This window comes from Myodes glareolus, chromosome 6 (genome assembly GCF_982192425.1).
Source record: "Myodes glareolus chromosome 6, mMyoGla1.1, whole genome shotgun sequence".
Classification (NCBI taxonomy): domain Eukaryota; kingdom Metazoa; phylum Chordata; class Mammalia; order Rodentia; family Cricetidae; genus Myodes; species Myodes glareolus.
In genome coordinates, this window is record NC_142031.1 from 22,090,353 (window position 1) to 22,103,367 (window position 13,015).

Sequence of the window (13,015 nt, forward strand, 5' to 3'; positions counted from 1 at the left end):
CCTTTAGTTCTCAAAAGCTCCCTGGATGAGGTTACCATGATTTATTAATTTGTCTTACGGTATTACAGTGCACTACACTAAATTCACTTACTCACGTTTGGAATTTGTTTATTTATTTTTTTAATGACCTAAGCCTAGGAAGACTAAGGTGGGAATGGAGTGGGGATTGGGAATGGGTTTTTGCTCAGTTCTTGGTAACTGAATAATTCTTAACCTGAACACAGACAATAGACAGTTGCCTCAGCATCCTTGCTAGTTTCTTCTCAGAACACGACCGTTGCTTTACTTCCGGTATAACATTTATAAGAACCTTTGACCTTGCCTCAGTATCTGTTAGACCCTCCGTCCATTTTCCCCATTGACTGAGAACCACGCCCCCAGCCACTTTACGGCGCCAGAATGCCAGACTACAACTCCCACAATGCAACGCGCGCCAACAGCAGCAGCCAATAGAACTCGGTGTTGCTGGCTTGTGTCCCGAGTGAAGATCATAGTGAGCTTAGCGGCGTCGTCCTGGTTGCTGTGGAACCGGCTCGCGTGTTTGCACGCCCTGCCCGCCTTCTGTCATGGGCAGCGCTGAGAGCGCCGAGGCCCGAAGGGTGTCCTTCGAGATGGATGAGGAGGAGCGGGTCCGGGTGCTGCAGGGCATCCGGGTGAGCAGCGCGGCGGGAGGGCGCGGGCCCGAGGAGCGTGCGGGCGGGAGCGGGAGACGCGGTTTAGGGACCAGGATAGATGGGGGAGGCCGCTGACACCCAGGGGCAGCCGGCAGCCTCAAGTCGGTTTCCACCACCTTGGCTCTCACGTTCCGAATTTGTTTCGCACTACCCCACCTCTCCTGACGTGTGCGTCTGTTTGCGTGTGCTGTAGCACTTCTTGAAGGTGTTCTCCCATTTCCAATCTTGATCACGTGGCTTCGTGAGGTCCCAAAATGGGGAGTTTTAGCTACCATACACCTCATCCACAATTCATCTTAAACCTTAATAGTGGATCTCCACCATGTCAAAGAGGAGGAAATGTCTCACTTTTACAAGCTATCCTGGTGCACACTGACCCGTCCATCCCTTCCCTGGCCTGTTCCTCACCTTCATACATATACTTATTTTGCTTCAGGACCTCCTTTTTCTTCCCAAGAAGATCCCAGCAGTTTGATGTTCTTCAGTTATCATTAATCTGACTGCCATCATGTTACAGCTCAGATACCGTCCAAGAATCCTTCCTTGACCACAGAGTCTCAAGCAGCTTCCCACACCACGGTCACACATTTATGATTTTCACAGCACTCGTTTGAAAAACAAAACAAAACAGAACAAAACTGTGTTTGTTGCATTTCCCATTAGAGCTTTAGCTGCTTCCTTGACTGAAGTTCTTGTGTGATTCATAACATTATTCCAAGAACTTAGGAGAAGAAAAGCTCCTGTTTTAGTACAAAGTGGCAGCCCTTTACAGGTATTATTTAATTTTCAACAGAGCTATGAGAAGTAGAATTGTTAGCACCCTTGTCTTTTGTTTTGTTTGGAGACAGGGTCTCACTATTTAGCTCAGACTGGCCCAGAAATCCCAAATCTGCCTGTCTCTGTCTGCTGAGTGCTAGGATTAAAGTCCCACACGACCACATGTCTGGTCTCTTAGCCACTTTTGTCACTTACAGAGAACTGAGGTGCTGTTGGCAGAACTTGTCTAAGGTCACATAGTTAACAAAGCAGGAGGCCCAGGACAGTCGGTCAACTCCAGAGCTGTTTCTAAAACTTGTGTGCATGACACGTAGTGGGCGCTACGCATGACACATAGTAGGTACTTAGTGAATAATTGTTAAGTGCTTACCAATTCACCCAATGAAATAAATCAGATTTAAACAGAATGTTCTGAGTTTAGTCTAGGTGAATTAGTGAGGAGGTTCAGAAAAAGACTTCCAAGGCTTGGACATCTAAGCTCCTTAGGGGTATGACCTTACTTGAATGAGTTGTTTGTTGAGTTTCACTTGCCCCACTTGAGATAAAAGGGGAAGGTTACCCTGGATACTACCAAGACAGCTGTGGAGAAGACATGCAGGCTGTTTTTGTGGAGGCCTCTCAGAATATGCAGCATGTTCGGTATTGACCAGGTGGTATTGCTGACTTGGCTTGTGGCAAGAGTTAAGTGCAGGAAGATACCTTCTGTTGAAGGCCGAGGTGAGAAGTTGAGGTAGAACTTAAGAAGGTGGCCTTGGCTCAGGATATTTTTCACTTTGTCACTGGGTATCTTGGTTCAGTAGGGCTCCGCAGACCTGAGTCCACAGGTTCTGAGAAGTGCCATTGGAGATGATTCTGGCTTTCTATTTCTAGTTCTTATAATCATCCGGTAGCGTATAAAGTCTTTAAAATTACCTCCTCTCATTTTTGAAACAATTTGTGTGTGGGTGCACATGCTCGCTTGTCTGTCTGTGTATCACATTCATACAGGTGCCCAGCGTGGCCAAAAGAAGGTGTCAAACCACCCCTGATACTGGAGTTACAGGTTATTGTGAGCTGCCAACCCTGGGTGTTAGGAACTAAACTCAAGTCCTCTTGAAGAGCAGTGAGCATTTTAATCACTGAGCCGTCCTTCCATACCTTAGTATAAACAATTTAAAGATGGAAAGTCAAGCTTGGAGACAGTGAGGACTTCCTAAGGCACGCTTGGGTAGCACCGGGACTAGCCTAGCTCTGTCGGGCTCCCTACAGCCAGGTGATGGATGTTTAGGCAGTCTGAAGTCTTGATTTTGCTTCTGCCTGGTCTGAGAGGGATAGTACACTGCTTAGTTTTACAGGTGAGTGAACTAGGAGAGCATCAGTGGTTGTTAGCTTCCTTTTCTAGTTTATCTGAGAGACTAAATGGCTTGTCCAGGGGTAGTCAGTGAGGTCTTGGCCCCCTGTTGGAAAAGCCATGTTCAGTGTGTCCGGATTTAATGAGGAAGGTGGAAGAAAGGACATTAAGGTAAAGAAGTATTTGGAGGAGGGCTTGTTGTTGTTAGTAGCTACTTGAGGATTAAGGAGTTTACCTGGTCTTCAGGCGGATAAGAAAAAAATCAGTAACAAATATTTAAACAATCAGATCAATAAAGCAGTTGAACACATGAGAAGTCAATAAGAGATAGATTCCAAAAGAGACTATCTGCCCTAGCTCTTTCAAAAAAAGTTAAATGTTCTTAGAGACCACTTGTATTTAATCCCTGGGGCCTGATCCCAGTGCTCTTGTTTCCTTAAAATCAAGTGTTAGGGCCTAGCTCATTTGCACATTAATTTGCATAAATTTACATAGCGAGTTCAAGCCCTAATTCTGTGGAAGGTAAAAAAAAAAATTAATTAATGCAAAATGTTGCAATTATATTCAGCTCCTGATTTCAGAGCAAGCATGCATGAAATACATGAAGATTGTTTTGGTCAGTATATTGAATCTCATGGTTTTATAGGAGAAGGCAACAATGTCTTATAAATGTCTGTTTTTTTTTTCTTTTCCATCTGGTATAAGCTGCTGTCCTAGTAATTCAGTTGAACTTGGTTGATTGTTGAAATGCAGACTTTTCCTAGTTCCCAAACCACTTCTTTTCAGCTAGTCACCCCCTATTGCACCACACACTTCAGGAGCCTACTTATTCAGCTAGGTGCCTACGCTCATTCCAGGCTCATTCCATCCTTCTGACTGGATAAACTTTATCATTACTCATTACACCTATGAGGCAGGCCCTGGACCGCTGGGGAAGGGAAATATGATGAAAGATTAGCCAGCTACACAGGAGACAATCCCAAAACATTCAGATGCCAGGGAGGCTGCTTGCCAGATCACTACCTGAGCTACTCAGCAAACACTGCCAATGTGTTATTTACCCGACACTGGTCTGGTCTTACAGGGATGAGGAACAAAGCCAGGTTCTCTGCCATCTTGGAGCCTGGAAGGTAAACAAAAAGGCAAAGAATTTAAAAGCTATAGTTTCTGAGAAGGAATTAAAAGCTTGCAAAAAGTAGTAGGACTTATGCTTGTTCCAACTGGGTTGGTGAGAAATGCCTCACTGAGGAGGGACGTAGATCAGGTATGACCTGAGCCTGTCCTGGGAAGAATACATATGTCAACTGTGCTGAGTGCTGTGCCAAGTGTGTTAAGGGCATTTCTTCTGCACATGCTACCTTGTGCTATGTCATTGTCCTCATTCATCTTGGAGGTTAGATGTCATTCGACTTTCAGAAAGGAGGAGGCAGAATCAGCAACAGAAAGTAACCCAAAGGTCATAGAGTGGATTAGTGTAAGACTTGGCTCAAGCTCTGACTCTGAGGCAACATTAACATGGTTGGCCTCCTTGAGGGGTAAAGATGCTTGACAAGCCTTGCCATGTGGCAGGATCAGCCTGGACCCTGGATGCCAGGCAAGGCTGTGAACATGTTAGTTTGGATCTCTAGTCAGGAGCGGTCTTCAAGGATTGGGTAATATCAATTTTTGTTTTTTCTCTTTTTTAAAAAAGCTGTATTGAGATGTATTTTAAATATAAATTTACCATTTCAAGATTTTTTAGTAAATGTACAGAATTGGGCAGCTGTCACCATATCTACTTACGGAACATTTGTGAGCTCTGAAAGCTACGTGTGTCTAGGACACTTCCTATTGCTTATCCACAGCTCTGGGTAACAGTTATTCCTTCTCCCTCTATAAATTTGCCTTTTCTGGAAAATCCATGTAGGTGGGTTTGCGTATCTTATATGCCTGGCTTCTTTTGCTTAGTGTAATTTTTTTTTCTGTAGTGTAGGGATAGAACCCAGAGTCTAATGCATTCTAGGAAAGATCTCTACTGCTAAGCCACATCCAGTCTTATTAACTTTTACTTCCTTTTTAAAAAACTTTTATGTGTATGAGTATTTTTGCTTGCATGTATATATGTGTCACATATGAGCTGTGCCCACACAGGCCAGAAGAGGGTATTGGATCCCCTGGGACTGGAGTTACATACAGTTGTGAGCCACCATGCGGGTGTTGGGAATTGAACCCAGGTCCTCAGAATAGCCAGTTCTCTTAACTAATGTGCCATCTCTCCAGCTCCTGCTAAACGTTTTTGACATTGCTCTGTTAGTGGTGGTGTATGCCCGTCACGTGAAAGTCGTAGTTGGTGAAGGCTGCTGTGTTGTATGGATCTATAGCGCATGCATTTATTCAGTCACCAGTCAGTTGGTGACATTTGTATTGTTCCTATTCCACATTGTAATGAGTAAAGCTGCTGTGGACATTTGTTTGTTGTCATTTTCAACAGATATAAACCTAAGAGTCTGTTCTCTGGGTGGTTTTTATAAGGTTAAGTTTAACCTTTTAAGAAACTTGCAGGTTGTTCCTCAAGTGGCCATCCCATTTTCTGTTTTCACCAGCAATACCTGAGCGTTCCAAGTTCATATCCTTTCCACATTTGTTCTTGCTGTTGCTTTGCTGATAGTGACTAGTAGTGCTGTGAAATAGCATTCATGTAGTGGTTTCAATTTGTGTCTCTCTAGTAAGGATCCATGTGCATCTTTTATGGGCTTATTTGCTGCCCACATACTTTCTTTGGTGAAATGTTTACTCAGGCCTTTTCCCGTTTTAATTGGGCTGTCTTTTTTATCATTGAGTAATGTTTTCTTTTTGCTGAATCCAAACCTTTTCTTACATTCTAATTTGAAGCTTTTTTTTCTTCCAATATGTGGCTTGCTTCTGTTTTTATAACAGTCTTTGAAGTACAGCGTTTATAATTTTAAACTTCAAAAACCATCAATTGTACTTTTGGTATTGTATTTAGGAAAACTTTGCCTAGATACAATAAAAAGAAATGTCTTCCTTTTTTTTTTCTTACTAAAGTTTGATAGTTTGAGGGTATTTAGGTCCATCATCTGTTTGAGTTAATTTTTGTGTGTGGTGTATGTGAAGGTAGTTTTAAAATTGAGATTGACAAAATAATCCTAGAAAGGACATAGTAAGCACTTGGGTTTTGTAGGCCAGAATGTGTGCCATATCTACTGAGCCATCTCCCCAGTCCCCACATTTAACAGTGGCATTGCCTGCCTGTGTGTTTGAAAAGTATCTCCAGTTAGTGTCTCTCTCCTTGTTTCCTCAGCAATACCTTTTGCTTTGAGTGCACAGCAGTGTGATTTTTTTTTCTTCAGTGTATTTGAAAAGGTTTTGTTTTTTTGGTATTATTGTGAGTGAAATTATTTTCTTAATTCTGTCCTCGCATTTTCTTTTGCTCGGATGTAGTTGATTTTTGCATATTGATCATGCAGACTTTTGAGCTCCTTTATCCCAGTAGCTTTTTTGTTGATTCCTTAGAATATTTTATGGTTAAGATGATATCTGCAAATCATGCAAATGACTTTTTACTTCTTCCTTTCCAAGTTGGATGCCTCTTTTTTTTTTTTTCATTTAAAAAATCTTAGTGTGTGTGCATGTGTGTGCTTGGGTGCATGGTGAGTGTATGGAGGTCAAAGGACAACTTTTGGGAATTGGTTATCGACTTCCATTTTGGGTCCCAGGGACTGAACTCAGGTCAGGTTTGTATGCCAAGTGCTTTTATTCTCAGCAATGTTGCCAACCCTCTTTTTCTTCTCTTATTCCACTAGCTAGATTCAGCAGTGTATGTTGAATGGAAGTGGTAAGAGTAATGTCCTTGCCTGTGATTAAGGATAAAGCGTTGAGCCTTCCCTTGTTAAGCATGTTAGCTGTAAATTGTGTGTAGGTTCCCTTTAAGGGTTTGGTAGTCTTAACCTTTTAGTCATTTGTCTCCCCTTCCTTTCAGCTCTTGTTTACTGCTTATCTCTTAGAAATTTTAAGAGGACAAAGATTAACTTTTGAAGTTAGGAATGTCTGGTTTATTATGCTGTACATTTGTGATTCCAAACTTGGCTTTAATGGGTTGACAGCTCTTCTATCCAAGCTGACACTGTGGCAGCTGAGCATGAGATTTATTCCTCACCAAGGCTTTATGGACTTACCTCATATTTGTGCAGCAACTTTCTTTTCCACCATGCTGTTGTCAAGAGTGTTGAGTTTGGCTCCTCAGATGTTCCACATCTGTGCTGTAATCATGTTCTATATTATCCTCTTTTCTTGTTCCATGTCTTTCTTTTGTTTTTGAAAGTTGTTATTTCTGTGCTTAGGATCCTGTCCAGTCTACCATGTCTGTTCTCTGGTTGTATCGTTCGTCTTAGTTTGACTTGGTTAAAGGCAGTGAGGCAGACTAAGCATCTTGGAAGACCTGGACAAAGGCCTTGGCTCTGGGGGGGACAGATAGGATGTAGCATTTCTGTGCACCCATTTAGCACAGGCGCGTTCAAGGGTGCATAAGTTCCCCAGTGTTCTTCAGATGTAAAGTTCTCTTTGACTTGTGACAGGTGAATATAGTTTGATGGAGTCGCAAAAGGAAATGCCAACTTGGAAAGCCAGGAGACAGGTAGCTCGCTTCTATTTCCCATTTGCAATGAAGGTGTCTGAGTTAGGATGTAGAGTCCAGCACACAGTGCCTGATTGCACATTCCTGGGTTGAGTGCTTCAGATGTGTGGTTCTGACCAATGCTCTGACAGCAGTCACATCTTGTGGCTAGTTTTGAGGCATTAGAAGAAAAAGAAGAGCAAGTTCTTTTGGCAGTCAGAACCTTTTAGGCCCTTCTGTCCTTTCTCACCCGTGGAGGCAAAGGATATATAGGCCCAGCCTTTCCCAGATTCAGAGTGTATGAAATTGCAGTCGAGGGATATGCACACAGTTTGAGTTACTATTTTTTGCTTTTGACCCCTTTATATCCAGTGGTAATGTTTAACAGCATAAAGAGATGCAGGTACTTCTGACCTTCTGAATTGGGGATGCTACCCTCACGTAAGGTGAAAATTTGCAGTGCCCCTCAACTGTGTCACAGAACCCAAAAAAGCAATGTAGATGTAAGGGTGGCTGTTGGAAGGCTGTTGCCTTCATTTGGGAAAGATGTAGCTCTGGAGGCATCCCTGACCCTTGAGGATGGCAAGTCCTGCCATTGGGCAGGGAGAGTTCTGCTCTTTCTTAGTGTTTCTGGGTCTAGGATGAAAGCTGCAGTTGCTGTCTGTAGTGCCTAATTTTGGTGGTCAGGAAGAGAGAACTTCACCTCAAGAATTACCTCCATCACATTGGCCGATGGACATGTGGGGGGGCATTTTCTTGACTGCTAACCAATGAAGGAGTGTGACGCTGTGAGTGGTAGTAGCATCCCTAGGCAAGCGGGCTCTGGACTGTACAAGAAAGGTAGTTGACCTTACACTGAGCAAGCTAGCAGGCAGCTTTCCTGTGTAGTTCCTGCCCTGTAACTTGAAATGAACCCTTTCCTCTCAAGCTTGCTTCTGTCAGAGTGGTTTATCACAGCCACAGAAAGCAATCTAGGACACTGCTTATTTGCCTGGCTCTGACTGAAGCTTCAGGGTGTTTTCTGGTTCTACCCTTCTCCTGCACCCCAACGTCAGTCATTCTCTACCACTCCCATTCATTAGCTGATAACTTCTGGAGTCAGTTTCCAGCCCAGAGCAGTTACAAACGGCCAGCTCATGTCCCCTTGTGTAACACATGGGCTGTGTGCGCATCTAATTCACTGTCCACATGAAACCTGCCTGCACCCCTCCTCTATGTCTCGCAGAAAGGACCTGTTTCTGCCCTCCAGTCCCTCATCTGTGTTAGCAGTCTCCCTCATTTCTGTTTTCAGTCTTCAGTGACAAACCTTGCCAGCAGTCTCCACTTCATTATCCCTTTGTCATTACTACTCTTCTGGAAACCACCTGTACCGGGGATGGGTCAAAGGGCCTTGTGCCTGCTGGGCAAGCTCTCTTGAGCACCTCTCCAGCCCTGTTCTTACTGCTTTCCCCCCAGTTCAGTCCATACCTCCTCTCTCCATCTGACTTTTGGACAAATTTTTGTTAAATGGTCATAAAACTCAGGCTCAAAGGAGACAGGCAGGAAAACTTTGTCCCTGTGCCCTGGTTTGTCCTCCCTCTTGAAAGCAGCTCATCTGCATTTCTTCTGTCAGACTGTTCAGAGTCAGGGCTGATTGTGTCACAGTCAAGTTTTGCCTCTGGGTTAAAGGCCTATTGCCATGCCAGACTCACCAGGAGCTCATGTGCTGGTACCCTTCCATCAAGATGGGCAGCGGGCAACACGCCTACTGTGCTTTGCTGTTCCCTGGTCTGGCCTGTGATGCCCTCCTCTGGACCAATGGTTTCTTTTTCTCCTTTGATTGGCTGAATCTTCTTCCTTAGGACTGTGGTAAGGGACTGCCCTCTGAAGGAGCCTTTCTCAGTGCCCCCTGCAGACCCACTCACTTCCTACTAATTCCTGCTCTGAGCCAATCACAATCCCTTACTTGCCTCCTGCCTTCTGCCTGGTAAGCAGGAGTCACTAGACATGGCTCAGTGTCTGCTACAGATCATATGATACTAGCTGGATAGAATTTGAAGACATTGGCTGGTTTTCTTGCCCCCAACCGTGAGCCCAGAAACTTTATGTTATTAATAGGTTTGAATTAATTGCTACCAATTAAAAATTGGGAAGCTTTACATAATTTGATTCTTAGCTTTTTTGGAAGGGGAAAAAAACCCATTGACAGTCTGGTGTCTTTCCGTATGGCAGCATTTTGTGTGAGCGACAAGGCGGCTGTCCCCCTTTTGCCCTTAGCACTGTTCCCGCCACAGAGCCTTACATGATTTGCTTTTCTTTGCTAGGCCTGCTTTGTTTGCTTCTGTCACCCACCTGACCCCAGCAGGCACTTGTGTGTGCTGTACTTGGTGTCATGTGCCGTGCTTGGTGTCGGGAGGTCCCTGAGGGCTTTTCTTGTCCTGACATTCTGGGATTTACATCTGTGCTGAGCAGCCGGTGGGTCTAATTTCAGCCCATAAGAAGTTGAAGGACTAGGAATGCTGTCTCCAAGGCAACAGCCCCAGCAAGGAGAGGAGTCTTCAGTACTGCAGGATTAGGCAGTGTCTCTTCAAGGGTTGGGGTATCTGGGCCCCAAGAACTTGACTCAATGAGATGTCAGGTAAACTGTTTGCTCTAGAGATCAGCCCGTTGACACTGCCTTGGTACACAACTGAGCCAGTGCCCCGGCCCACAGGAGCCATGAACGCAGGCAGGGAGAGGGCACAGAACAGATTTGGTCTCCTACTTGTCTAGGGTTTGCACAATGCCTGACACCCATGAGACCTTGGAAAACATGCTGCCGCATGGACAGAACATAGTCACGTAGACTTGGTGGGCCTGCAAGCCATTTCTTATCCCTAGTGACCTTGGTGACACTTCTCCTGCCCTTAAGAGAACCGACACCTTACTTCATGAATTGACAAAACTACCTCCACATTGTTACTTCTCAGCTGTGTAGATAGTAAGATTTGTGAGGCTGAAAATCTACTAATTTTCATATTGACTGCTTGCTGAATTCCTAGTTACCGCTCCTCCTCTTCCCTCTCCATAAAGCTCTTCAGAGGCAATGTGGCTGCAAATTCCTGAGCCAGCCCTGACAGAGCATGGTTTTCTCCCCTCCAGGGAGCTCCATGTTCCTGCCTTCCTTTGTACAGGTGTCACTATTGCTACTAGGGTTCAGTTTGAGTGTTAGTCTTAATATTTTGGTCATCTGTGATCATGGGTGGCTCTCCAGCCCCCCCCCCCCAGTATAAAATGGCCATGCACAGAAAATGAATTTAACTGAAACCTGGCATGTGACATGTGCACAGTGCCTTTTCATTTGGGTCTGATGCTGGGGTTTTTCTGCCTCTGTTCCTGCTTTGTTGCCTGTATTAATCAGGGCCCTGTAGAGCAGCGGTTCTCAACCTTGGGTTGTGACCCCTTTGGGGGTAGAACGACCCTTTCATGAGGTCACCTAAGACCATCTGCATATCAGATATTTACATTAAACTCAGTAACAAAATTACAATTATGAAGTAGCAAGGGAAATAATTTTATAGTTGGGGGTCACCACACCATGAGGAACTATATTAAGAGGTCACAGCATTAGGAAGGTTGAGAACCACACTGCTCTAGAGTAACAAAACTTATAGAATGAATCTTTCTCACTCTTTCTTTATAAAGGGGATTTATTTATTAGAATGACTTATAAGCTTCGGTCCAGCTAATCCAACAGTGGCTGACTGTGAACAGAAAGTACAGGAATCCATAGCTTGGGGTCAGTCCACGAGGCTGGATGTGTCAGGTGGTCTTGAGTGTATATACTGGAATCCCAAAGAAGTAGACCCTAATGCCAGTGAAGGGTTGGACTTGCTAGCCAGGTAAGGGCAAGCAGGCAAAGTGCACAGCTTCCTTCCTCCATGTCCTTATGTAGGCTTCCAGCAGAAGATTAGATCTGCACTAAAGATCTGAATTTAAGATGTGTCTTCCTGCCTCAAGATAATGGGTTAAAGGGTTGTCTTCTTACCCCAAAGAGCAGGATTAGAAGTGGATCTTCCTATTTCAAATTAAGCAAAAAACCCTCGTAAGTGTAACCTCCATTTTGGCGTTTTTGTTCCATATGTAGTCAAATTGACAACTAAGAATAGCTAGCGCATTGTCCCTTTCTGGAATTTGAGAAGTGACCTCGTTCCTCCAGTCTGCTCCTGGGCTCTTGCACAGGGTCCCTTGCTGATTTCTTCCCCTGTGTTTCTGGAGTGGCAGAGGGTCAGAGCTACTTGGATGCATTCGGAACACTTTACACATTGACTGTTCTTAGCTCGGCAGTGACACCTCCTCTCCGGCAAGCCAGGCTGAGAGCCTCACTGTCATCTTTTCTCTTCTCCACTACTTTATGACTTTTTCTTCTTGCAGAATACATCTTATTTTTAAATGCCAACTGTTCACAATTTCTCAGGAATCCTTTCAGACTCTCCCCAAGCCTATATTCAAACGTGCTCTTCCCTTTGGCTTGTGCAGTGAGATGTGTTATATTTGCTGTTCTGTGAATTGCTCTTTCATTTGTCTGCGCCTTCAGACAGGTCTTAACTAATTTCTGTCCCTTAGTGTCTTCAGTATCCATTCCCCCTGTCCACTCTCCAGCAAGTACACATCTCAGCCTCCACTCCTAATCTGCACCCTGTGTTGCCACACTTCCTCTGTGCTTTCATTATCTCAAGTCCCTCTTTCTCCTTTGCCAGACTCTTTTGTGCAGAGAAAATCCTGGCTAAGTCTCTTTCAGAAGCTGCAGTGGTTCCAGTTGATGGCAGAATCAACTCTAGCTTTTTGTCATTCGGAAGCCTCATCAGGTGGAGCCCAGCAACCCTCTGTACCTTAATTTTTAAATATAGCCACCAGTGATCTTTGTGACTGAACCTCAGGAACCTCATTCCTTCTCTGTATGTCTTTGCTTGTGCCATTCCCAGCTCTGGGAGGCTACCCTCTACCTCACCCCTGATTGCAAAGTGCATTTCTGTTTTTCCCTGAATGTAGGATGTGTTCAAGGCCTCATTTAGGGGAGCCCTGGAGCTCCCACTCCTGGGGACTTAGCTGAACTGTGTATGTATCTATGACTACGTTCTGTCTGTCCTTTTCACCCCTATCTGATGACAAGCTTGTTGAGAAGTTGATGCTGACGAACTTGACATTCTTCTTAGGCTTGGATGTTGCTTCTAAGGCTGAAACTTGTTTCCCATAGTCTATGGTGGTCCTGGGAGATGGAGCCTTTAGATGGTAGGGTGTAGGTCATGGGAAGTGTGCCTCTGCAGGGGTTGTTGGAACCCCATTCCTTGATCTTTGCTTCTCAGCTGCTCTGGAAGTGACTAGGCCTTGCCCTAGTTTCCTTTCTGTTGTGATAAAATATGGATCTAAAGCAACTTAACCTTCCAGGTCTCAGTCTATTATTGAGGGGAGTCAGGGCAAGAAATTAAAGCAGGTACCTGAAGCAGAAACTGTAGAGGAATGTTACTTGCTGGCTTGCTCATGAGCTCATGCTTAGCTAGCTCTTTTATATAGTCCAGGACCACATGCGTAGGATGCTGCTGCTCACACTTGGTTGGGTCCTTCAAATAATTAGTATTTACTCCCCGGACATGCTTATAGGCC

General features: G+C 44.5%; 1 protein-coding gene across 1 annotated transcript in view; it reads left to right on the forward strand.

Moving 5' to 3' along the window:
* The first annotated feature begins 473 nt into the window (after nt 1–473).
* The window catches only part of Chchd6 (coiled-coil-helix-coiled-coil-helix domain containing 6), a 225,879-nt gene continuing 213,337 nt past the window's right edge, over nt 474–13,015 (forward strand). Inside the window, exon 1 of the mRNA XM_048416602.3 lies at nt 474–653. Within this exon, the coding sequence (XP_048272559.1) occupies nt 567–653 (87 nt within the window). The 5' untranslated portion in view covers nt 474–566. The remainder of the gene's footprint in view (nt 654–13,015) is intronic.